Source organism: Meleagris gallopavo, chromosome 6 (assembly GCF_905368555.1).
Source record: "Meleagris gallopavo chromosome 6, MGAL_WU_HG_1.1, whole genome shotgun sequence".
Taxonomy (NCBI): domain Eukaryota; kingdom Metazoa; phylum Chordata; class Aves; order Galliformes; family Phasianidae; genus Meleagris; species Meleagris gallopavo.
The window spans coordinates 32,628,871-32,655,267 of NC_139409.1; the positions used below are offsets into that span (position 1 = coordinate 32,628,871).

At 39.5% G+C, this 26,397-nt stretch overlaps 1 protein-coding gene across 1 annotated transcript in view; it reads right to left on the reverse strand.

The window, feature by feature from the left end:
• Positions 1 to 26,397, reverse strand: part of JAZF1 (JAZF zinc finger 1) — a 175,118-nt gene that overhangs the window by 79,726 nt on the left and 68,995 nt on the right. Inside the window, exon 2 of the mRNA XM_085226269.1 lies at positions 2,892 to 2,964. Within this exon, the coding sequence (XP_085082395.1) occupies positions 2,892 to 2,964 (73 nt within the window). The remainder of the gene's footprint in view (positions 1 to 2,891; positions 2,965 to 26,397) is intronic.

The following is a 26,397-nucleotide window of genomic DNA, read 5'->3' on the forward strand; positions in this document are numbered from 1 at the left end:
AATGCCTGTTTTTATGGCACGTGCTTCCAATACTACAAGTTAATATAGCACTTCTCACCTGCTGTCTTGAAGGCACAAGGAGTTTTACTCCAATCAGTCAAGCTTTGCTCTCATTTTAGATCCTCACCATCTGAAAGTGCTGAGTCCAGATGGCTTCTGAAATATTTTAAAACATTCAAATAACAAGAACTTCCTCTCCAGTAAGCCCACAATCCTAAAGGCCTTGACAGTATGCTACAACTCCAGACCTTCACATTCCACATAGAACAGCAAACCTGAGAGGCATCTCCATTGAAGTCCCAAGGCAACAGACTCAGAGGCACAAAGAGGTGAATATATTCCCAAAAAGATTAAGCAAAATCCACACCCATTATAATTAAAGCAACACTGAACTTAAGAAATAGAACAAGCAATGCTATAGACACTAACCATTGTAGTTCAATGCAATGAGAAATATGAAGATGTCTGTAGGTGAAGGAAGAATCTCTAGGAACTACTGGAGGATGTAGATACAATTGCTTGTACACAGCTACCGACACACCACTGCCAGTGTCCCACTCATGCAGCAGCACCACTGGACTCCCTGCAGACAATCTACTCCTGTATTTACAGACTGGAATCAGATTCATTTTCTCTGCTTTGCAGCAGTGCAGCTTACTCCAAACTTGTCTTTTAAAAAAGAAAAAAAGAAAGCAAATAAAAAACAATGATCAATACTGAGGACTGCATTAAGACTACATTAAACTCTCTGAAAAAAGGACTTGCTGCAATCCAGTCAGCGACCATTAGAAGTGTTTGATGTAGTGATAATAAACTATTATGGCCTATAATTTATATTTTGTCTGCCAATTTGAAAAGAAACTTTATCTGATTGCACGAGGATCACATACTATGGAAATGGCATCTGTGTGTAGTTACTGAAGGCTGTAATGGCAGTAAATTTTCAGCATAGAAAGAGGCTGAGCCTTACAGATGTCCACAATCTGAAGGCTGTTTCAGAATTTAAGTGCATGTACAATATTGTCAAATTATGCCTGAGAAAATAAGCTGGGAGTAGAAGGGAAATGGATGCAAGAGTATGTTTCAGATTGTCAACAAGACTCCTTTATCTTTCTGTCTCTTCTATCTCCTTTATTGATACTTTATTCACCCTGCTATCCAACCAGACAGCTCAGATTTATGTTTTGTTTTAGCTTACACTGGCCACTATGCAACAGGGCAATGAGCAGAGTATAAAGCACATCCACTCCATCATTCTTTCACATTTTTCTACATCAGTGTATACTAAGTATACATTCTAAGTATATCTTAGAATATAATTTTGACAAGCCCTGAGAATCACAAGTCTGTTTTCCCAGGCTCCCCAATAACGTATTGGCCACAAAGAACATGTTGAATATACAGACCTGCAGAGGAAGATTGTTTTAAGGTCTGGAAGTCACAGCAGGAACGAAGTTCAGTTCAGTTCCACTTGGAAACCATAAAAGCACGGGTTTAAAAAAAGTGCAGCAGTATCTGGTGTTTGATATCTAACAGTATGCAACATGTTTATGACATGTATCAGGCTACAAAATCAGAGCCCATAGCCTGGGACAACAAAGCAGAACCCAGCTCTGGCATATGTAGCGGGAAATAGAAAGGCATGTCTATTAGTGTAATGGATATTGCTGCTCCCTCAAGAGCCTGAGCTGCCCAGAGCAGGTGGCTCAGTGAAAGACATCAGCACTTTTAGAAGGAAAATTAAATCACAGTTAGAAGAATAATTAAATAGCAGCTGATTTAAGTAAGAGTTAATAAAGATTGGGTTTTGCTCTAAGAAGTACTCAAGTTCGTTCTGCACAATTATTTCTCAAAAAGGGAAGAAAGTTTGGGTAGAATAGGTAGCAACTAAAACAGACTCAGTCACACAGAAGTCAATTAAAAAGGATACCAAAATTATGAAATTTAGACAAAGGATCTTTACTTTTAAAAGCAGTTTTCGATTTTGAATCAGACAATCAAGTCCCATGGCACTTTCTATGGTCTCAAAACAGCTTTTCCCTAATTTTTATAAAACTTCCCCTCACACTAAGTAAAATAACCACAGAAGCAACAAGAGAAAACGCCCAAGTATATAATGGAAAAAGAGAAGCAAACCAATACACATGACTACATACCAAGCCTACATAGTGCAAAAAAAGTTTTATACATTACATGAGATCAACAGAAGTGAAGTGTTAAAAAGGGTCATGGTTAATTTCAAAATATGCTTTAAAAGAGTAGGACTGTGTCCAGGAAGAACAGCGGCCACTGACCAATTAGGAAATCATGCCAATACCAGCTATTTGCAACTCTACTAGTCTCATGCAGCAGAGAAAATTTAGTCATTTCAAGTGATTTTTTTTTTTTTTTTTAATAAACTTTCCTACCTCTTCTTTTTTCTCCCCTCACTAACACCCTTCCCTCTGCAGGAAATGTTATACAAACCCCCCGGCTCTCAGGCTGTTCACTGTAACACAGCTCAAAACACAGCAGCTCTTCCACAGCAGAGCACTCAGGAGGTTTCAGTTCTGCCCTCAATCAATAAGTGAAAAGCCAAATCTATTTTCTGTTATTTAAGTGAATGCTTTAAAAAAAAATGTTAAGTTTCTTAATTTTTTTCATGTCTTAGGTCTGGCAGCCTCATCCTCTAAGTGAGCAGTACTGCAAAAGGGCTGCTTTATGCCCTATATTGAAGTGGTTAACAACTCAGTTAAATTTTAATTCAATTGTCTTCGCAAAACAAGTGCTATCACAGTGTCATATAATAGAAAATGAAGTGCAATACTCAGGAGTCCCTTTTAGCATATGCATATCCACATATATTGTGCAAAACATGATTACTTATACTGGAAAAAGAACCATATACTTACCTGTTAATGTAACTTAGAGCAACATAGGTTGGCTGCTGAAGTTCTTGTTTCTCTAATACACGTGGGTCTGTATCTGAAATAAAAAAAAAATACATATACTGAATTGTGTTTTCTACTTTTATGCTGAAACATATGGAACTGTATACAGTGGAGTAGCATAAGAAAAAAAACAACAGATAAAAAATAGCTCAACCAAGTCAAGCAACATAGTATACTTAGCACAGCACAATCATTTGTTCATTCATTCATAAACACAGTATTGCATTACTTTACACAAGAATTTGAAACATCAACAGTGATGTAATTTCCAACTGTCACACAGGCTTTCACAATCCCCCTCATAAATATTAGTTTTCACTGCTTTCCATGATTTACAGTGCTAAAAGGATCAAGCTTTCCTCCTTTTTAATGTAGCCATTTCTAAACATGGTTGACACATTTTGAGATGTTTCAAGACCGATTATATCTCCTCAGTTGGGACTTGATACTTTTCTCGTGCATCTGAGTTTCACTTTCTCCTTTCTCTGCAGCTTATTTTTGAAACTCTCAATCAGAAGTCAGAAAAAAAAAAAAAAAGGCACTTGAAGCAAAATGTCTGCCAAGCAGAGCACTGCCACCACCAAAAGCCCTGAAACAAATGCAATCCAAATCCCTGAAGTACCAACTTTCTCTCTCAAATGAAAATAATATGTTTTCAATCACTATTTTCATCAACCCTTTTCAGATAAGCTTTGCTTTTATCTGAAAATGAAAGTCTTAATTTTCTCAAACTGAAATCATGGAATATGCTTATAACTTCATTAGATTTATTATACAAAAAAAAAAAAAAAAAAAAGAGGATTACATTGAAGTTTCAAATACAATGCTGCCCCCACAGTGTAGAAAGGCACCTTTAGGAGCTGAGCACAAATAGTCTTCAAAAGTTTCCAACTGAAAATGTGCATCATGCCTGCACGTAATACTACAAAACCATTAACAATATATTTTATGCATGACTTTAAAAGCAGTTCTGGATGCAACTTCTGCTTTTTTAACTATAAACACAAATTGCTTTCAGTAAATAGCTCCCCAGAGTGCTGCTGCTAGCCATCTTTTATTTTGGAGAACTGTGTTTGGAGGAAGAAAAAAAAAAAAACAAGCATAACCTACCCAAGAACAAACAAACAAGGAGAGTTCTTGTAGTTAGGCTGTGTTTTAGATTGCTCTCATTTTTTGCTGCAACTTTAAGCAATGCTAATCTCAAAAAGCTCATTATCCTGATAGGCACATTTGTTTAGTCTCATCAGTTGCTTCTGATGGGTTTTGTGGTTTTTGTTTTTAAAACATGATAAAATTTATTTTGGAATCTCTCAGCTACCTTGCCATAAGGAAGATTTCTAACTGAAATGAATGGAGAATGTGCTTGAGGTAGGTGCAATAATTGCCCTATTGCCTGAAGCCAATAATGTCTGTATCTGGTGAGGAGAGAACTGCCTGTCTCACCCCTCAGAGCTCAGACTGACGCTAATCTTTCTTCCCACCTTTGTTCCTGGGAAGCTCAGACTCTAGGATTTGCTGACACATGTTATCAATACACCCATAAAGAGATAAATACCGTCAAGAAGGATAAAAGCCCAAGTACCAACCCAGACAGCAACCTGGTCTATCTTCCTTGCCTTTCTGGTGCCTGGGGAAATCCTGCAGCAATTACCAGCACAACACTCTCCACATTAAGTTCAAAGACAACAAAGCATTGGCTACCTTCCCAGCTATCTTGATGATTCTGTATGAGGAAGCGAGGTTCCCAAGAGCTTTTCCTTGCCTTTGTTTCCGCACAACACAGCCACATATAGGAGGCTGAGCACACGACCGCTGTCCTGGTGAACTCTGTTAGATCTACACCTCTGTATAAGGCACGGCCTGCCATGAAACTGCAATACTGATGTCTGCAGAGCACTGATCCCTGACAGAACTGTCCGAACACTGCCTCAGCCCACGTATAGGCCTCCATGGTTAAATGACTGTATCTTCAATAATCCAGCTCTTGAATGGGATTAACCTCCACCTATAAACCAAAAAGTTGTGACTGAAGGAGATAAAATTAGGGGTGATTTACACCACAGTGCTGCACCTCTCTGTGGGAGAAAAGGGAAAGCTTTGCTGAAGAGTCCATTGCTCTTCCCCTGCCTGCCACCTTAACACTCACTGCAGATGGAGAAACCAAGATGAAAACAAAAAAAAAAAAAACTGTAACCTTTGGAGAGGTGTGTTACTAAAGTACTCTATCTGCCAGCTGGCACCTGTTCAGAAGAGTCCTGCCCCTCCAAAGGTGCCATGTGACACACAGATGGCCTAGTTAGCCACACTGGTTCTTCAGCTGCTCTTGGAGCACTCATCTCTTCCCCGGGGCAGCTTCAATCCATTATAGCCTTACCATGTCAATTCTCACCTCAGACACTCTTCCTCATTCCCTGCCCACCCCAGCACCTTTCCTTTCCTTTCCTCTACCTTTGTCTTTCACACAGCCCTTCCTACTGCTCCTTTCCATTGCCGTTGGTGCCTTTGTGTCAAAATCCCCTTCCCTCCCAGAAAAAAAACCTTCCTGACATACAAACAAGTTAAGAAACCACATGGAAGCGTGTGTAACTGCCTGTTCACCTTGTGCTACAGGACTTAACAGCTATGCAGCGCACGCCCACAATGCTCTCCCCAAGTTGTCCACTTATCAGTTTCCCCACTGCTCACAGAACGGCCCGGTTGAGTAAAAAAAAAAATGTTTGGTCAATGTTTCTCCAAGCATGCACAGGCTGGTCAAGTCAGCCAGGGGTAACCTAGACACTTTCCAAACAGACATCTCTAATGGATTAAACACTCGCTGATGACAAATCTCCTTGAAAAGTATTTAAGCAGCACGGCCTCAGACCGATCTGTACTCCTTTGCTTATAAAGAAAGAAAAACACGCAGACAGAGCACACAGAAACAATCAGATGTGGTTTTGAGGGGACTGACCAAACCCTAGCTAATTTGCATTACTCTAAGCGGTCATCCTGGCTTCCCGAACTGACACAGGATACTGCAGATTCACTATTACATTTTTTTGTTGTATCACTTTAAATCAAGTGGGAGAAACTGCCACCCACTGTCTATTACCTGGTTCCTCTCATAAGCATTATGTTTCACTGATTTCATTACACAATGGAAAGACAGAAAGCACTATATAGTTTCTGTAACATTCGGGGTTCCATTTATTTATTTATTAGCTATGTACTCTTATTTTACTGCGGAGTTAGATTTTGGAAACCCTGTCGTGTTTGTTTTTTCTATCTTTCTATATCAAGATGTTATAAAGCCTTGTGCTTTTTTTGTTCTGAGTGCTCCAATTCACTATTAAAAGACAAATTTGAGGGTACCAACATCCACTTGAGATACAGTTTTTTTTCAACTAATCAGGGACTAGGCACCTCCAATCTCTCACGTCCACAAAGCGCTTCATACTGGGCAACCATACAAGTAGTATGAATACATAATTAAGGCTAACGCCATAAATTGCACCGTAGTTCCTTTAAACTGCTCAAATGAAGCCAGGCATTTCTGCAGAGCATGTGCTAACCAAATGAATCACGGGCTGCTGAACCAAGCTACCATTACTAAATCAACTCATTCTACAAAAAACAGCTTGCAGCTTGAAAATGCTGCAAAATCCTGACCTGGTAAAGTATTTTAAAGAGAGCAAATAATAAAAAGGCATACTCATCCCATCTAAAGTACAGACTTCATCAGACACAGAACCTTTTTCTACATGAGCATTTGTGCACAAAATACATGCCATGTTTTAGTTGTTTAATAAAATAGAGCACTAGGGTTTTGCCCTACCTTTACAAGAGATGTATAATGAACAACTTCACACGGGAAAATTTTTCTAACGTTTCTGCACTTAAATTACTGTAAAAAATAATTTTTCACCTTAAAAGACAGAGACAAGGGCTAACAAATTTCAATTTTTATTTGACAACCACGAGCTTTCTTCATGTAGTGCATAGGAAAAGTGCTAAGTGGCAAAGATGATCTCAGAAATAAAAACGGTGACTTAAAGATGGTAAAATTGAAGCTACTCTTGAACATCTTATGTACAAAGCGGTCAGCACTGTTAACATCCCATTGTGCCACTATACAGGCAAGAAGCTGAGGTCAAGACTCAAAAGAATCCAGGTACTTAAGAAGCACAACTGAATACTACGTGTAAATGAAGGGACAGGTACAACATTTGAGGGGAGGGAGGGAGGGAAGATGAAACCACAGCTTTAAAGAAAAATGGTTGACCCATCTCCCAAAGTCACTTGGAGTTGTTTATGATAATCACACCGTTTTTGTGCAAGATCGGAGCACGCACATAAAATGGAACGGAACAGCACATACAGAAGTTCTCCCATCTCACTCTTGCTTGCTAGAACAGTCCTACAGACATCCCACACGCCCACCACTGGGTTTGCAGAGTGTCTGTCTAGTATTTCACTTGGCCTTAAGAACTGGTTGATATAAGGCTGCTCAGCTAATTAATTAAAACCTACACTTCCCCTGAAACTAGCTTGCTTCACTAATGATGCCAAGGGAAACATTTCTGTTGGCTTCATCCAAAGTCCACAATTGGTCTCATATGGACATAGCTTAAGAAGCCAGAAACAGATAAATTCAGTGTTACTGGAAACCGTTCCCAGCCCTAAACTCCCACTGCAAGGAAGCCACTAGGAATTTCACAGTTTCAATTCCAGATGCAGTGCGATTCAGATCTGTGATCACAGTCTTCAGATTCACAGACAACAACGATTTCGCAGACATTCACATGGTACCTCAGTAGTATCTTTAACAGAAAAAAATACATTCAGCTTTTCAACTTACAACACACGCATTCAAAGCTTGTCCAGCTAAGGACAACACCCCTAATCTAGCACAGACTGCTGCATATTCTTTGCTCCATGTAACACATCTTCATCTGTCATCATCTCTAAAAGGGAAGCAATGTGTTACAGCAGACAGTGCTCTGCACCTCAGAGACAGGAGACTGCAGATAAATACCATGAGTCTGCAAGAGTTTTAAACCCACTTGACTTCAAGGACACCTTTACTATTTTTTATTATTATTTTTTTAATATTGAGAAGATTAAGTTTTTTCCATGATCATAGTGCTAAATGCCAGTGAGATGGACTTAATAAAATGTGAAAAACAGATTAGATGCTAAATGCTTCCACATTTCCAGACTGAGCTATCACTGAATAGATGACTAAGAAAGCTATGTTCAGGCAAGTTCAAAAAAAAGAACATTGTATTTATTTCATCTTTCAACTTTCCAGTGAATGATGGAGGCTCCATACTACTTTTTAGTACAAAGTTCCCCCTATTTGGTCTATCAGGATGCCACCGCAAGGGAGACCATTCAAAAACAGATGATAAAGATGTTCAAAAGCAGTCTGTTGAAAATTAAAGCACGGAAAACTCCAGCAAGACCACAACAAACAGCATCAATTCACTGCTGCAGTCTCTTCCAACCCACACAATTCTATGGTTCTATGGCTATAATGCAAAAAAAAAAAAAAAGACAAAATCATAGCTTTTTGGTCTGAGAAAGCTTTTTGTTTTTTGCCGGACACTAAGATACTTTATGTTACTTTTGTTAACCTACACAGAAATAAATCTCTGCTTTAGTCTGACAGCAAACAGAACGGTAGAACATATTTTATATAACACTACTACTGTGCAATGATGCTTCATCCTTGCTAGCTGCCACCACTGAATTCAGACCTTAAACTCTCAGAAACAACAGCCGTCCTGTACCTCCCCTAATCCAGACAAACGAGGCTCTCATTACAGCTTTAGATGTACTAATTTAATACGTAATTATTGAAAGGATGACAGGCTAAAAATGGTAGATCAACAGAACACAACTGAGTAGATCATGTGACACTTCCAGCTTTTAATTTAAAAAACAAATATCCAAATAAAGGCAAACAATACAGTGACTTGCAAATGTCCTGAAAAGTACCTTTCATTAAGAAAAAACAAAAAACGCATTAAAGATAATTGATGTATTTGTAACATAATCACACATAAAAAGGTATTACTGATTTAGATAATAGAAAGGAACACAGAGTAGAATCACAGATACAGATTCTTTAAAATGTTGAAATTTCTGCAATTAAGTTAATTATTGCATAGTAGTAAGTGACCGCAGTGCTCCTCAGCTGCTAAAAGCAACCTTTGGATCTGTCACACTGTCTTCAAATAGGCAATTAAAGTGAAAAATGAGAGTGCGCATAACTTTCCAGTGCTATATATTATATATAAATAACACAACACACAAATAGGAGCAGAACAGAAGTTCCCAACCCAAACACTTGATCAACTAAGCCACATCCTCATTTGTCTGAAATTACACTACTTTGCTACTTTTGTGGTCCCTATTACAGACAACCTACTGACTTGAGAATAGCTTTTCCTTGCCAGGAAATAAAATAATTTTTCATTCCTCTGTCCCAAGTGATTTGTGTTACTCAAGGCTGCACAGTATCAAACACACAAGAGCAAGAAGTCTAGCAAGAGGCAATGGGCAGACCTAAGCAACTTATCTGTTCCTTCATTTCTTAACAAGGCAATTTGGTTCACCAGAATTTGCTTGGAGTTGTCTACAGAGTCAAGCCTCTTGCTTTACATCAACTTACAGTCCTATGAATCAAGCATAATATTTGTGAAATTTTTCTTATTAAAAAATATCATATCTAGAAGTGTTCTCAGTGGGAAGCTCGAGGGCCACATGCATACTGATAAGAACATGGAACATCCCTTCCCACCCTTGCATCACTCATGCAGCTCCTTCTCCAAACACCTACCTAAAAGACCAGCAGTCTATGAAGCAGGGAGCTGTGCAGAAGAGCACAACCTTCATTAGCTAAGAGAACATTACTGCACACTGTGATTACAGGGATCCTTAAAATATTCTCGGTAGCTCATGTCTCACTATATAAAAAGCAATGCTGTAAATCAGATACCTGATTTCTATTCAAACGGGAAGTAATTGCCAGCAACTAAGCTGAGGAGCTACAAACATCAAAAAGGTGTCTCGTGATCTTTCAGATGTAGTGAACACACACATTTCATATGCTACGATGCTTTGCCACTTATGTTAATTAGATTTTATTTGAAACATATAATTATTGCTGTAATCAAATGCAATAATTGATGGTTATTTTAAACAAGTAACAGTCATTAATTAGATCAATAGGAGACAAGCAGAGAGTTGGAAGGTCCCCTAAAAGAAGGAAAGACCACGAGTCTGCTGCTACTTTATTTTACTTTTTAAACTCTGAGATGTATTCCATTTTTAAGCATTTGAAATGTTAACATCTTGCTTGCAACTCCTTAGTGCAAATATACTTAATGAAGCTTGAAATAGAGAAAAATTAGAATGCCATTTTCACTAAATTTTCCAGCATTTAATTCAAGTCAAATAATCGCGGGAGGTGGCACAGCAGAGTGTTAAAATAAAAGGTCAATTCTCACTTAACAGTCAAGTGAACACAAAGGACATAACATGCAATGTAAGTACTCCCTAAATGACCACATTTCAATAACGAAATGAACATTTATTTTTTCTTCCTCATCACACTATGATCAGTTTCTTTTGTCAGAGTTTTAAAAATGCACGTATTGTGGAAAGTCACCTCTCATTCATCCAAGCCTGAAGTCCCCCCAAAATAATAATTTAAAAAGTCATAATTTAGAGTATTCTACTCTGAAACCGATAACATCAGCTTCATAACACACAGCACTCCCACCATTACACACACATCAGCACGATGCTCTTTTCCTCATGCTGGCCTCGCTCCCTGCCCTCTGCACTAGCTGCAAGAGCACAGCTCTGTTGGCAGAGCCCTCTGATGGGGACACAGCGAGAGTACATCAAAAGGCCTTCTGTTGACAGAGTTGTATCGCCTCACTGAACGACACGGGAGGCCAATAAAAACACTCTGCCAGCATAGCTGTGACCACCCCCGGGGCGAGCAGATATGGGGACGTTGGTCAGGGAAAGCATTTTTCATTCCTTGCGCTGACAGCCTGGAGACAAAAGGGGAAAAAGGCTGGAGGTTACTTTCCAAAGCAGACTCAGCCCTTGACACAAATTTTCTAGGTGCTCAGGCAAAACGCCCCTATTTCCAAAATTCACACATTTCTCCACTACATCATTTCCCATTACATTTCGAAGTTAACAAAAAAAAAAAAAGCGGAACATTTGTCTTATGTTCAGCATTTTGCCAAAATTATGAGGAAATAATTTTTGGAGTTGGCACCGGGCTGATTTAGGGTTGAATTTAGTGGGTTATTATGAGAACCAGGTTCTGGCCTGGGCAAATCCGCTGGGAAGATTGGCCTTTTTTGGGCAAAACCTGGTAACTACCAGAAGAGCAATTTTAACAAAAAACACAGGAAGCCTGTACTTTCTCAAATCGAGTGTGCAAGGTGAGTACATGCTTAAATCCATATTCCAGGATAAACAGTTTTGCATAAAGCAAGCAGTTATTTCAAAATAGCTAGTTTTCCTATTAAAAATTTTTGAAAATTTATAGGTTGGTGTTTTGCCTTTTTATTATCATTACTCAAATACTCAAAGCCTTGTTTTAGTCTAGTTTTAATAATGAAAACCTGGCTAAGCATTCCAAAATAAATAAAACCCAGTATTACTTTAAATAAAAGTTCAAAATATATATCTTGACAGTTCTGATGCTTGGGGGCTTTATTTCCCAAAGTAGTAATGATCTCCAGGAGTTAAAATAATATAATTATATCCCAACTCCATGGCCAACTAAACCACAACTGAACTTCGGTGACACATATTTCATCTGCAATGTCAGAAGATCTTCATTTCAGACGATCAACATAACACTAAATTTCCAAGTGTCATTGAAAACAGGCTGCTTCTAAATTTGGCTAGAAACACTAAAATCTACCGCCTCAGGCAATGTATTTAATGCATATGAAGGTTGCTCCAAAAATAATGCATCCTATTTTATTATGTTGGCCTATGATGTCAGAGGCAAATGTTGGTCTTATAGCAGTAGGAGTTGAACCTTTCCACCAATATTCCATTACATATTATTGGTGTGAGTAGACTCACAGAATGGTGTCTGACATGGAAGCGAGTATGAAGCAAAGATGTGCCACTGAATTCTTCCAAGTGGAAAAAATTGCACCCACTGATATTCACTGATGCTTGCTGAATATTCATAGAGACCAAACAGTGCATGTGAGCACAGTGAAAGTTGAACTGCACAGACAATGTTTTTTAGCAGTGATGCCATCAAAACAGCTATAGAACTGTAGGTCACCTCTGTTTGTGTAGATGTTTATGAATACAGAATGCAGGCTCCTGTTCATCACTGACAAAAATGCACAGCTAATGGTAGTGACTGATGAAAAAAATAATGTTTTGTAGCTGAGAGTTGGCTCTATCAAATAGCGTTATTTTACTCCTTGTAGCTGTTGTAGTTTCCGAGGAAATAAACAGGAGGCATTACTTTCAGAGCAACCTACATAAATATCTTTACTGTGTCCAGTTCTGGGCTCCCTCGTTCAAAAAAGTCTGAGACCTCCAAGAAGGAGTTCATCAGAGGGCCATAAAGATGATAAAGGGCCTGGAGCATCTCCCATATGAGGAAAGGATGAGTAACCTGGATCTGTTCAGCTTGGGGAAAAGACAACTGTGAGGGGAACCGATTAATATTTATAAATATCTAAAGGGAGGTGGTAGGCAAATAGATGAGGCCATGCTCTTCTGAGTGGTGCAAAAGGACAAGGAGCAACGTCCTAAAATCTGAACACAGGAAGGTCCAGACAAACAGAAGAACTTCTTTACTGTAAGGGTGATAGAGCACTGGAACAGGCTGCCCAAAGAGGGTGTAGTCTCCTTCTACAGACATATTCAAGACCCACCTGGATGCTTACCTGTGTGACCAGTTGTAGGGAACCTGCTTCAGGAGGGGGGTTGGACACGATCTCATGAGGTCCCTTCCAATACCGTGATTCTGTGATTGGCCAGGAACCAAAAGGAAAACTGCTTACTATACATTATTTACTGTGTCATCAATGTCTTGCACAGAGCAGTTGTTCCATGTTTGTTTTCTTTGCTTTGAGAGAAGGCTGTTTTAGAAGGAGACAGTACGTATCCTTCCTGTGACTCACTGAGGGCACTGTAAGAGGTCACCTGTTGGTGTGCTGCTTCACACAACCGCTGAATCGCAGGTGTTGGAAGGGGTAGGATCACAGGAGATCAAGTCCAACTCCGTGCTAAAGCAATTTCTCTTCAGCAGGTTACACAGGGAAGCATACAGGCAGGTTCTGATTACCTTCAGAGGAGACGCCACAGTCACTCAGGGCTGCCTACTCCAGTGCTCTGTCACTCTCACAGTAAATACGTTTTTCCCTCAAGTTCATATAGAACTTCCGGTGTGCCGGTTTGCGCCTGTCGTCCCTCGTGCCATCACCAGACACCACCAATCAGAGCCCGGCCGCATTCCCCTGACACCCACCCCGCACATTTCACCACCGACGTGCCTTGCCCAGGACGGAGATCGGGCCGCCTCGCCGCCAACACGACGCCCCCTCGTGGCGGCACCGAGTGCACGGGCGGCCCCGGGGCGCGCGCCGCTCTCCGCCGCCATTTCCCGTGCTGGCAGCCGCTGGCTGCCCGGTGTTACTTCACCCCGCGCACCTCCAGCCACCTCTCTCGGTGTTATCCCTGTGTTTCTGACACGCACAATTCAGTTAATCCTAAAATGCTGAAATTTAGTAGAAGCTTAAGAAAAAGCTGTTTTAATGCCAAGCATATTATTAAGGATTGTTTTCTCTTTATCACCCCCATCAAAGCCATGCTGAATTCAACAAATAAAAACAAATTTCTCAGCATGAACACAAAGCACTGACTGAACCATCTATTAATACACTACTCATTTTTGCATACCTGAGCTTGCTATGCTGTTTCCAGTGCAAACTGCTGGCAAGCATTATCTCTCACTCCTCACTCAGTATAACTCCAAAAAGTACCAGCACTCTGCTTTAAGTTGTAATAACTTGGAAACAAGGGAGGTAGGGAAAAAAAAGGACATCAGAATGTTGAAAAGTCAAGCAAGACTGTCTTAGAACACGATACATAAGTATCTACAGTATATATACACATTTCCTGATAGCAGTGTTTATCTCAAAGATGCACATTCCTCTCACAATCCACTGCTAATTTTATATTTAATTGCTGCAAAAAAAAAAACAAAATACTTCATAAAGTGATGGTTCAGTGTCTTCTAAATTCTATTACTGTTGCTACTCTAACAGCAATTATCTGTTAAAAGCTAATAGGATTGTCCATTATTACAGCAGTAAGTCAGTATTATTTTTCTTCAATACTGTTCATTCTCTGGTCAATGACTCGTTATAAAAGAAAAAGTATAGCGTACACTTATTGAAATTAGTAAAGGGATAAAACAGAGTAATTCAGTAAATAAAGGTTCTGATGCTGAATTTAAAGGCAATTTAAACTCTGACACATTCAGCTCAATATGTATTCACCTACGCTGCTACTGCTCTGTTGGATTTATTTCAGACATAATTTTTAAAATTCCCTACATAGCATTAAATAATTTCACCACAAAAGACTTACCAGACTACAGAAAGACACTTTTTACTTTAAAAACAGCAGTCCTTTTTCAAAACATATTTTAGTAATAACCTACAAATACAATTGCACGTACAAGAGAAAAACAACATCACCTTTCCAAGTCTGTTACTATACACAATAACAGATGGATCTCCTTTGTAGTCAATTCTCTCTCCTCAGGAAATATCCTGAAAAGTTTAACCGAACTCTTTAAAACACATCCAGAGAACATTTGGTTGAAAAGGTAAGGCCTGTTAAAAGGATATGTACTTAGAAGAAGAGCTTCTTCGCTGTGCTGTTTCCAAATAAACTAATAAAGGAAACCAACTGACAACCAAGTCTTTCTCCAGATTCAACACCTGCATATCAGCATCAGGACCATACAACTGCATTCCTGCCAGGATTAGTTCAAGATATTTGATTGAAGTTGCTTTGAACTCTCTTGGTATTCAGGACTAAGTGTGATCACTGGATTACAACAGAAATTAAGACCACCAGCAAGAATACTCCCCTCTGATCTTCTGAAGTTCCTTAAGTTTTTTCTTCGTCCCTCCCAAATAACCTTTTCTATTCACTACTCCTGTTTCTAAATAACTTTGCCAAGGCTAAGTGAAATATCTCTCTCTCCATTCAGTTTGGATTTTAGTAGCTTTTAATATTCATTGCTTAATCCAGTGTGAGCATTTTCACTCCTTGCTCTACAGAGTAGTATTGATTTGCAGTGAGAAGCAGAGAAATGCCTAGTAACTCCTATGTAATTTATTCTAGCTCTAAGGCTTTTCTATACAGTCAGTAGACTACCTAATAACCTAGTCAAAATGAAGACAAATATTTTCTATGACAGAAAACTGTGGGAAAGGTGGCATGAATTAGAGGGCATGGAAATAAATACCTTAAACAAATCACCTCAGTGGGAGACTGACATTGTTTGTCTGCCAATGAACTCCAGACAAGATGCTCAGAAAAGCTCTGTAACAAAGCAAAAGCTGCACATTGTTTCAGGGTTCCCATGTCAGCACCACCCTTGAAGCCAGAAGCAGTCCTACAACTTGGCTGGCTCATTAAAAGCTTCAGATGCTCCTCACCAGAGAATCTCCAACTCGGAGACTGAGCCTGCCAGCTTGATGTGGTAACAATCCCTGTTTATCATCTTTTCCTGAGTAGATCTACCTCTTTCATCTATATGCGCTTGAAAAACAGTTTATTAAATTAGTAACACTGAAATATACCAGACTGACAGCTGTCTTAAAACCAAAATCAAACCCAAAGAAAAAACAATACACCATCAAACCTCTGTACTGCTTTGGTAAAGAGAAATCCTTTCTGAGCAGTCAAAAATGCAAGTTTTCCTATTGTCGTGATCGCTTGGGTAATCACCTTCCAGCTTCCAGGACCGAAAGCATGCACTGGTATATCATTCTCAACAAGATGTGATCCAAGCACTGCTACCTTTGCTTGCAGCCTGACTTCAACGGGAAAGAAATTTGGCAGAGTGGGCTGCGGAAGGAAGGCACAGGAAGGTATAACACTTAAACTGCGATTAGGACAGAGGTACATGACAGGAGGCACAAGCACTACAGCCATGATGTGGCCTGAGGTAGCGTCTGCTGGAAAGACATGGACACAGAGTCCATTCTCCTTGTCCATGCAGTAAGTAGCCTTCTTTCTGCAGCTACCAGCTAGGACTATAAATCAGCAGAGTTTGCAACATTAAAAGCCACTACAGCTGCAAAGGAACCAAGATCATAAATTCTTTTCAGTGAACCTTTGAACAGCATCAGGCAGGAGCAAGGCTTTCCTCGCAATGTTGGACTGCTGTAAATACTCACTTCAAATTTAGTTTCTATTACAGGAGATGGAAAAGACCTGTATGAACTACTTAAAAAATTAAACGAGTAAGACCCACGAGGGTCTTACTTTGAGTTCATATCAGCCTTTTTTAGCTCCTTTTCTTAAAATATTTTATATTCTCTTGAATGCTAATTGGACAATAGCCTAGGCTGAAGAACATCTCCAGATCTGGTCTCCCCATTCCTATTAATTCATATCAAGTTAACAGAAGGGATATAGCCTGAAGTATTTGTCAAAAGGATTGGCATGCCATCTAGAGGTCTGAGGAATCCACATGCATACACATCTTCATTCAGCCATAAATGAAGCTATGAAAAAGATAATCAGCTTATTTTCTCATAGAGCCTAAATGGCTCTTCTTTTCCAGTTGATCACTTAATTTAACAAAAAAGGAACAGACTACTTTTTCTACAGCTCAATATAGCTGTAGCTTCCTTTATGTGTTACCTATGCAAACCGTATCTGTGGTATACTCTAAAGCGCCTAAGAATCTATGATTCTATGATTTAAGAGTGACTTTGGAGTGACAGAGGAAAGGAAGATTGCAGTACATGCCACTGTTACAGGGTCCTTGAATTTTCTGGGAAACTGAGGAATAGATGCAACCATTGCTCAGCTCTTTCACTGTGACTCGGGCTTTAAAAGTAAGAGAAGAATGTTAGGAAATGTGAGTGGATGCTATCAGTAGATAGATCACAGTTACATTTCTGTAAGAGAGCATCCATGAACAGTCCATTTCCAGGGGCTTAATTCCAGTTATGCTTGACAGGAACGAAGAAGAGTACCTAACAGCTACCATATTATCTGGAATAGTGGATGTGGGAACAATAACATATCTAAGTCTGCTAAGATGTGAAACAGAGTTTCATGGATGCTGTTGAACAGACTAGGAGATGACACAGTATTTTATCCTTTTTTGTTTCTTTGAGCAAAGCTGGATGCAGTTCTGGTCTCCAGTGTAACCAAGAGATTCTGGATGTTGTTTTCCATCCAGATATAAAGATTTTTGTATTATCAGGGGAAGCTTCACTCCTCCATTTGTAAAGCAAAGTTGAAAAAACGTTCACGGGCAATAGGAAAAACACTGCATACAAAGCATTGTTTTAACCTATCACCACTAATCGTAAAGTTCATCTCAAAAATTAAGTAACCAAAGTTAATTTTGATCCCAATTTTAAACAACAGAATGAAGCTTCTGTGCTGGTAGGATCAAGGGCTACAAATTCCATTTCCAGCTTGGCCACAGACAGATTAATTAATGGTCCTGACAAAGTTCAGTCTTTGCTCAATTCACCAACAGTCTCCTGTCCCCTTCACCTTTTGTCTGCTGTATCTGTTTACATTTTTAATGCAAAGGGCATTGCGTTTGGTTTTTGCTTATTAAAAAACACACCTCAACCCCATTTGTCTGTAGATAAAAAAGAGAATCTTTATGCTGTTTTATATGCAGTTTATATATACACATGCTGGCAGAACTGACAGAGAGATGTGAGAGTAACTGTACTTAAGAATCTTGCCATAAACACACTTCTTTACACAGTTCCAACAAAAACAAAATGCAATTTGCCTATACCATTAGCGGTAGTGCATGACACTTACACTTCACAACGTAACAGCTGTAAATAAGGATGCAAGGGACTCAAGCTGTAAGGTACAGCACTGAGGAGAAAATGCAAGAGATCCTATCCTGTGAATGCATGCTGACTGCATCCAAACATTAAGTGGTCGACAAGTGCTTGGAGCCACTAAAACAGATAGATGAAGGAGAGGGGGAAGGGAGATGACACCCCAACCCACTACCACCACTCTGAATGAATAAAAAAGCAGCACTCAGTTTGAATTCACTGTGGTGTTTCTGGCAAAGTGTCTGCTGAAGCACTGCAGATTTTATAGACCTAGAGGAGACACCGAAGAAATACAAACAAATCAATGAATACCAGCAGTGAGAGATAAACAGTTTCAAATGCTTCATATAACCAGGATCACTTTGCAGCCAGATTCATTGCCAAGATGAAGACTTGGAAAGCTTCTGTCAGACTATTTCCAATTACAGTGCTTTATGAAAACACAAGGGATACAGTACGCCTTGATGAGAAAAACCAGTGTATATATAGACTCATCATCCCTGAGCAGAAAGCACTGAGGTAAGTACTAGTTGTTATGGATACGTCTGCATAAGTAATGGTGTTATTGCATCTAACCTTCAGTTTTCATTTATTTTCTATTGAGGCGGGGGGGAGATTTACATTTTATGTTATAAACAATCGTCTGCCATCCCGTGTGACTGAAAAGTACATCCAAGGGATGAGTTTAATATAAACCTAGAGACGTCAAATACCATACTTAGAAGGTTTTGGAAAATTTTAGAAAACACATTGCTGATTGGTCTTTTAATCAATGAATACACACAATTAAATGCAAGTCGTTTTCATGACAATGGATACACAACTCATTTGTGTGCTCCTTGTGCCAACTGACCTCCTACGCTAAGAACTGTTCTTCTATTAGTGAGAAATACTATAGTGGGGGGAAAAAAAAAATCGTTGATGAGCTCACAGTTACTACACATGGCACACATGCTAAAAATAGGACCACATTTGACAGATTTTCCTGTATCTACATAGAAGATGGAGAATTTTAAGGACCAGAATCAACAACTAGGCAAAACCCTAAATTGGTTTTGGTACTGATAACACTCTGGTTAACTGAGGTATTGGAGATATTAGGAGATATTTAGGAGTTGGGCTCAATGACCTTGTAGTCCCCTTCCAACTCAAGATATTCTGTGATACACATCTGAAACCATTTGTCTGCTTTTAAATAAATTTTGATGCCAGTAGGAATCTCTTGGTTATTAATAAGAACCTAAGTTTTCCAAACCTTTTTCCAAAGGCAAATCTGACAGACAAAATTTATGTTTTATACTATTAAACTAAAACAACAAAACACTTTCTTTGTTGTATTTAGGCAGTCATTGAATATATACACAGTCCATAAGGTAGTTTCTGCTGCCATGCATGTTTTGGTCACATTAAGACAGAAACAATGGAAATACAGCCTACAGTGCTCACATCCTGTACTTGGAGACCAGGAGACTCCAGCAGCCCAGAAGAAGAGTTGCAAGGCAGCTCTCTTTCAATGTCTGCAATAAAAAGCTTTTTATAAAGTTGAAGATCTCTTAGAAACTTTTGCTTCTTTGCCGTTTCTAACAAATCTGCTAGGTTAAAAGAAACAATGACCAATTTCCAGAGACATATAATCTTGCCAAATTTGAATGGTTTTCATAAAACCAAGTACTCTTCACTCTCTGGTAAATTCCAAGACTTGTTCCAAAAAAGAGATACGGATCATCTGAATGAAATAGATTTCCTTTGCTTAACATCAGGAAAACACATTTTTTCCTAACTTTCCATAAAATCACATGAAACTTGTTATTTAAAAAGTTACAAAATAAGAATGTTTCCAAAAGCAGACAAAGAATACAGAAATGCCATTCCAAATGGAAAGAATATAACTAACAACAGTCTGGCAATGGAAAATGGAAGCTCAAGGAGAGATCCTCCCACGATTCCTTTACAGATCTCAGGCAGTTCAGTATTTTAAGTCATCTTTCACACAGCTACAGAACAAGGAACTGCCATAAACAAATAGCCTTACAAAAGAAAGAAGAGCATCCTGACAACAAGAACACTGAAGGAGATACAATCTAGCAAGATCTTCCTTCTGCTTTTTTATTTAAATGAACAAGTATTTCTTTAACCCATCTCCTTTACATTTAAATGAGGAGTGGAGAGAATAATGTGCCAAATAATTTTGCACTTATCTGTTTAATAGAAAACAATCTCTGAAAGTCTCTCCTCAAGCCTTTTGCAGCTCAAAATTTCCCAGCTCAGTTTGTACCAGCCTTGGGCACATCAGCATTTATTTCTTGTTATATTTTCTAGTAAATTTTCAACTATTCCTGCCTTTACTTTCTGCCAGATCCATAGCATCAGCAGCTCTCTCTACTCTGAAACATTCCTGAAGTACGAATTTGACAAAGAGAATGAGTTCAGACCAAAGGAACAAAGCAATTCTCTGATTTTTCACCCTTACTGTTACTTCTACTGCAAACAAGGATCAGGCGAACTCCTTTTAACACAAGCTCCATTATTTTTAAAGCTTTAATGAGGTTCCAAAATAATTTACCATGAAACACAATTCATCACCATCCAGCTATATATAGGAAGGATTGATTATTGAAATCAAAGGAAAACAAAAAACAAACAAAAAAAACCCAACAAAAACAACAAACAAGCAAAATGAGAATATAGAATTAGCATTTTGAATAGGATTTTTGGCCACAAAAAGAACTAGAAACGAGATTATATCTGTCATTCCAAAACTGTGACACGTTCTTCAGAAGAATACTCAACTCTAATGCACCACTTACATTAGCCAGTCAGAAATCTGTAGCACAAAATTTATGTATTCTGATTTTTGCAAAAATGGCTCCAATCAGAGAAGAATACTTAGTTTGCTTGTGTGTTTTAGCAGCTTATTTGTAAAATCTAACCACACGATTTACAAAACTGCAACTAAAAATGTATGTATTTCCATCAAAAAACGGTTAAGCTGGAATCTCAGATTTAGCCCACTGAAACAAACAGCAGGCCTCCTGGAAACACCAGTCCCAGGGGAGTTGCATCTTCTAGATGGTAGAACGTTCTCCAGCTCTCATCATGGAGAGTAGCACTGACACAATTCTCCTGTGTTCTCAGCAGTATCGGATTGTAAGGAACTTCTCACTCAATGGAACACGCAGCAGTGTTCCTCCCCCTGCCCCTGTTGCCAGCCACATCCCACAGAAGCCTCCTGTTTCTGGGAGGGCTCTCTCTCTCTCAGAAATGGGTACACTCAGTGCAACTGCTGCAGTCTCACTATGCCTGGAACTTCGTGAGCCTGACAAACTACTGGCACTTGGCTGCAAGCTCAACTCAAACATACTTCAGTCTGTGAGAACTGCCATAACTCTTGTTTACGTTGCCTGTTCTCATGTTGCTCCGTCTCTCCTCCCATCTGCTTGCAGCAACCATGCAGCACTTTTTAAAAATTATTTTTTAATTCAGAGGGAATCTGAAAATCAACTGAAAATAGAGGGTCAAAATTTAGGTCTGTATTTGACCTGCCAAACAATCAGGTACTTTCCTAGAAGTCAAGACAGGCATTTGGACTTAGATACTGCCAGAACAGAAAGCAGCTCTCCTTTTCAGATGAGTAACCAGTCTCTTTTGCAACTTCAAAAATAAACCAGACAAAGGCTGCACTGGAACAAAAGGTACATTAACAGTTTACAAGAGCTGCAGCCCAAAATAAGATCACAAATAGGGAAAAAAACAACTTTCTGAATTTCATGATTTTGCATAGCCAAATTTAACTCATAAAAGTAAATAATTCAGAGCTGAGCATAAGATTTTATCCTTCATTTCCTGTGACTTCTGGAATTTGTGGAGTGCATTCTACCAACTCAAAGCTGCAGAATGAATAGTGGAAAAACTGTTCATACTTTGATACTTTCTCCACCACAAGTTTGGAAAGAATGTAACTACGCAAATTCTACTTGCAGCAAGCTAAATATAGGGATGAAGTTCTGCATGTCACATGGGAAAATGTCTTGTCTTTGTTGCTGTTTCCTGCCTAGGTTGCAAGAGTGAGCAGTATCTGAAGCCAAAACGAACATCGAAAATGAGAACTACAAGAAAGGAACAGGTACTAACAAAACAATTTTCCAGGTCTATTAGACAGTTATTAAGATGGATTCATTTTACATGCTATAGCCTCGGGCAGAAGCTTAGATGAACAAATGGGTTGATCCTGCAACCTTTCATTGCACAGCTTAATCTTACTGCTTTCGAGGAGTAATGTACATAAGACCAAACACTGGAGGCCCTGAGATCAAAGAACTCAGACAAACAAATAAAGTGAAAGCAGTGCTGGAAGAACTAAGTGTAGCTGGTTAAGAAGTGGGTGCAAGCAGAACTGCAGGCATTTGTTCTTAGGATCCTTGTGATACATTACATTCACCTTTTGGGCTAGCAGGCAATGATGACAGCAGTAGCAGCAGAACACAGGAGGTGAAGTCAGAGAGTGCTCTTCAGATGCTTCCCTCTCCGAAACAACCAGCAGAGACAGACATAGGCTGCCTTGAGAAATCAGGTGCTGCCTGCTACCAGCTGCAAGCCACAGCATATTGCTAACTGAGGGAGAAGTTCAGCACTCAAAATAGCTGCCACTGTAGGAAAGAGGCAGCTTGTGCTGGGTAGCAGCTGCAGAACCAGAGCAGAGATTTTACTTTTCAAAATACTGCTGCTGTCATGCAGAAGGACTCAGGGGTCAGACCTCTCCAGCAGAGCAGTCAGAAATTGAAGCAATTAATTTGCCGTTATGGAGTTTATCAGCCAGGATAAAATGAAGCATGCAGGAACTGTACCCTCCAAAGCCTCAGATAAATGGTAATTTGCTCTGTGAAAAGTTCATGAGGCAAAAACAAGACCTCTGATAGGTAACACACTGCAGCTAAGGGAGGACAGGGAGGCAGTGCCACCTGGAAATGGAAAAACCCACATTCTCAGCTCCTTCATGTGGCCTGCGATAGCCTGCCATGAATGCAGAACTCCTACCATGGCCATACACCTCTCAGTAATGTTATATATTCTTCAGTAAACCATTTTTAACTACAAAGAGATTCATCCTTTGGGTCTCAGCAGAGAAAGGCAGGATTTCAGGAATCCCTGTGAAAATGGAAATATCTGCTGTCAACCACCATCTGTCAGGACAGATGCGTCTGAAGCAGTCACACTCTGCATTGTTTTACCAGTGGCTCAGAAAACAAGCAGCTGTGAGAGTTACAAAACCACACACCCTAGACAAAGTAATTTCACTAAACCTGCTGATGTCCTTTTCAGAAGCCTGGAATTTTCACTACTATGGGCACTGATTTGATTTCTGTTGGACTTCTTACTACATATATCCTGCTCCACATCTGTATCACTGAGGCCTTACTTATTCCACACAGACAGAACATGTTGCACAAACAATGTCTCATTTAAGCTCATTTCTTTCCTGTAAGAACATGCTGGAAGTAGGTATATTGCAGCAAGCTCTATTTACAGTAGGCACTGTATGGGAGATTGGAGAGCACTGAAGGAGCTTGAGGTGCTCTTCTGAGGGCTTCTTTAAGGTAGCAGTGTGTTTTAGATGTGCTGAACATGGTGACTGTACAGTATTCTAGAAGATTAGGACAAATACATCATCGAGAAAGGGAGATGCAACAATGCATTTCAAGGACTTACTATCTTAAAGAATACAGGCTGGGGGATGAGCTGCTGGAAAGGAGCTCTGCAGAGAGGGACCTGGGCGTCCTGGTGGACGACAGGTTGGCCATGAGCCAGCAGTGTGCCCTCGTGGCCAAAAAGGCCAATGGCATTCTGGGGTGCATTAAGAAGAGCGTGTCCAGCAGGTCGAGGGAGGTGATCCTCCCCCTCTACTCTGCCCTGGTAAGGCCTCATCTGGAGTACTGTGTCCAGTTCTGGGCTCCCCAGTACAAAAAAGACAGGGATCTCTTGGAAAGAGTCCAGCGGAGGGCCACAAAGATGGTGAAGGGCCTGGAGCATCTCCCCTATGAAGAAAGGCTAAGTGAACTGGGTCTGTTTAGCCTTGAGAAAAGAAGACTGAGAGGGGACCTGATCCAGGTTTATAAATATCTGAGGTGTGGCGGCCATAGTGGTGAGGCCAGTCTCTTTCCAGTGGTACGTGGAGACAGGACGAGGGGAAATGGACATAAGCTGCAGCACAGGAAGTTTCGCACGAATGTGCGTAAGAACTTCTTCACGGTGAGGGTGACGGAGCACTGGAACAGGCTGCCCAGGGAGGTTGTGGAGTCTCCTTCTCTGGAGATATTCAAGTCTCGCCTGGACGCCTACCTGTGCGACCTGGTGTAGGGAACCTGCTTTGGCAGGGGGGTTGGTCTCGATGATCTCTAGAGGTCCCTTCCAACCCCTACAATTCTGTGATTCTGTGATACATACCTTCTGGACGGTACTCAGAATCTGTACAAATAACTGATAGAACCTTCATCTACAGAAGTGAGCTCGCACTGTGGTGCACCAGATAAAGTGCACTTCCAGTTGCTCATGCTATTAACAATGGATTCCATTTATAGTGTTTTGATAATATAAGTACTTATATTTTGCTTATCAGCTTCTGAAACTGAGAGTTTACAACTTTATTTTGGAGCAAAACATTGTTTTAATAAACACAGCAACGAGATGAAGATTGTCTGAAGTCTGTCCTAACTTGTGATTTTATATTCATCTTTCATAAGCTTTACATACAAAAGAACATTATTAACCATTTTCCAAATTCACGTAGAGGTAATACCACATTAAATAGTCTCTCCATTATATTGGGTTTCTTTTAAGACTAATAATTCAAATACCTTAATTTCAGAACTTAGCAATGAGTAAACACAACTAGTTCTACACCCTCCATTTGCTCTCCTGAGGTATGAGAAAGCTTTCCAGGAAGTTCAACAGACCTCACTTTAAGAATAATGATCTACAGATAACCCACCAACTGTACAAGACTTTTTTAGGGGGAGCCAAAAACTCTGTTCTACACAAATTACAGAAAAGGGCACATTATAAACAACACAGATATGACTGAATGGAATTGAGGCACATCACAGATATAACATGAGGTGTATGTGTATAAAGGAACTATGGTTCCTTATCTGACAAAAGAATATGGTTGTTTAAATTCATTCTATGGTGCTCAATGCTAAAATTATCTCCATTTCTATAGCAGTCAATCTCAGACAAAGTTGTAACTTCCTTAATGAGCAATCCCTTTAAAACTGTGGCTCTACATCACAGCTCAAAACTCCAAACCGAACCAGAGTAAACAATTATTAGAAGAACACAAAGTAAGGCAGAGAAGGAGAAACCAAACTAAACATCTGCTTTATGAGCTACAGATAGAGTCAACCAAAACAACTTCTCTTTTACCTTTAGACCCCTTTATCCCCTGCAACGCTATGTTTTCAAGCTGAGTTGGAGTCTTGAGTTGAAGAGAAGTCTTACACTGCCAAAGAATACATTTATATTTTATGCTGGTGCATTACCTGACACAAGATGTAGTAATACAATTATTTATTTCCCAGTGAAGATGCTACAGAAGCAAAGGTATGAAAACAGATGAATAAGGTCCTGTTCCCAGCCTAAATAACCTCATGTCTGCTACTATCACACACAAAAAGTGCTACTAGAGATATCAGCTGAAAAGGAACTCCCCACAGCAGCACAGCTCCCAAGTTAGCAAGTGCTTCTGTACCAGCTTCGGATCATGCCTCAGGAGACTAACATGGTTATTAAGTCTCTCTTCAGGTGCTCAAGGAAGTTAGAAATTCAAATAGAGTTTCATGAAAAACACATACTCTAACCCTATTAAAACAATTTAGGGAGCACTAAATATTGTAATTCCCTGCTGCAATTATATTAATGATGGTAGAAGAGAACTTCTATACATCAAGAAGCCTAAGAAAAGCCTAACAGCAGTTAAATACATTGGAAGGCTATTAAAGGAAATCTGCATTTATTTAAACCAGCTGCCTAAAAGTTCTGAAGGAGTAAGACACAGTTATTAATGTAAGCAGAGCTAAACGTTGCTCAGATTCAATTTGTAGCCATTTTAAGCGGAAATACTGGCACTCAAGAGCCAAACAGAAAATGTAATTATCACAGCTCAGTTTTATTTATTTATTTAAAGTCATCCAACATTCCTCTGAACATTTTAACGGAAATATTTTCAAATAAAACATTAATGTATTTTTTTCCCCAAGAGTAAAACAATTAGCACAGCAGGCTTTAATCAAATGGTTTACATTCCCCTACCCTGAACTCTCCAACTACAAGCATCACAAATATCTCTTTTCAGATATCAA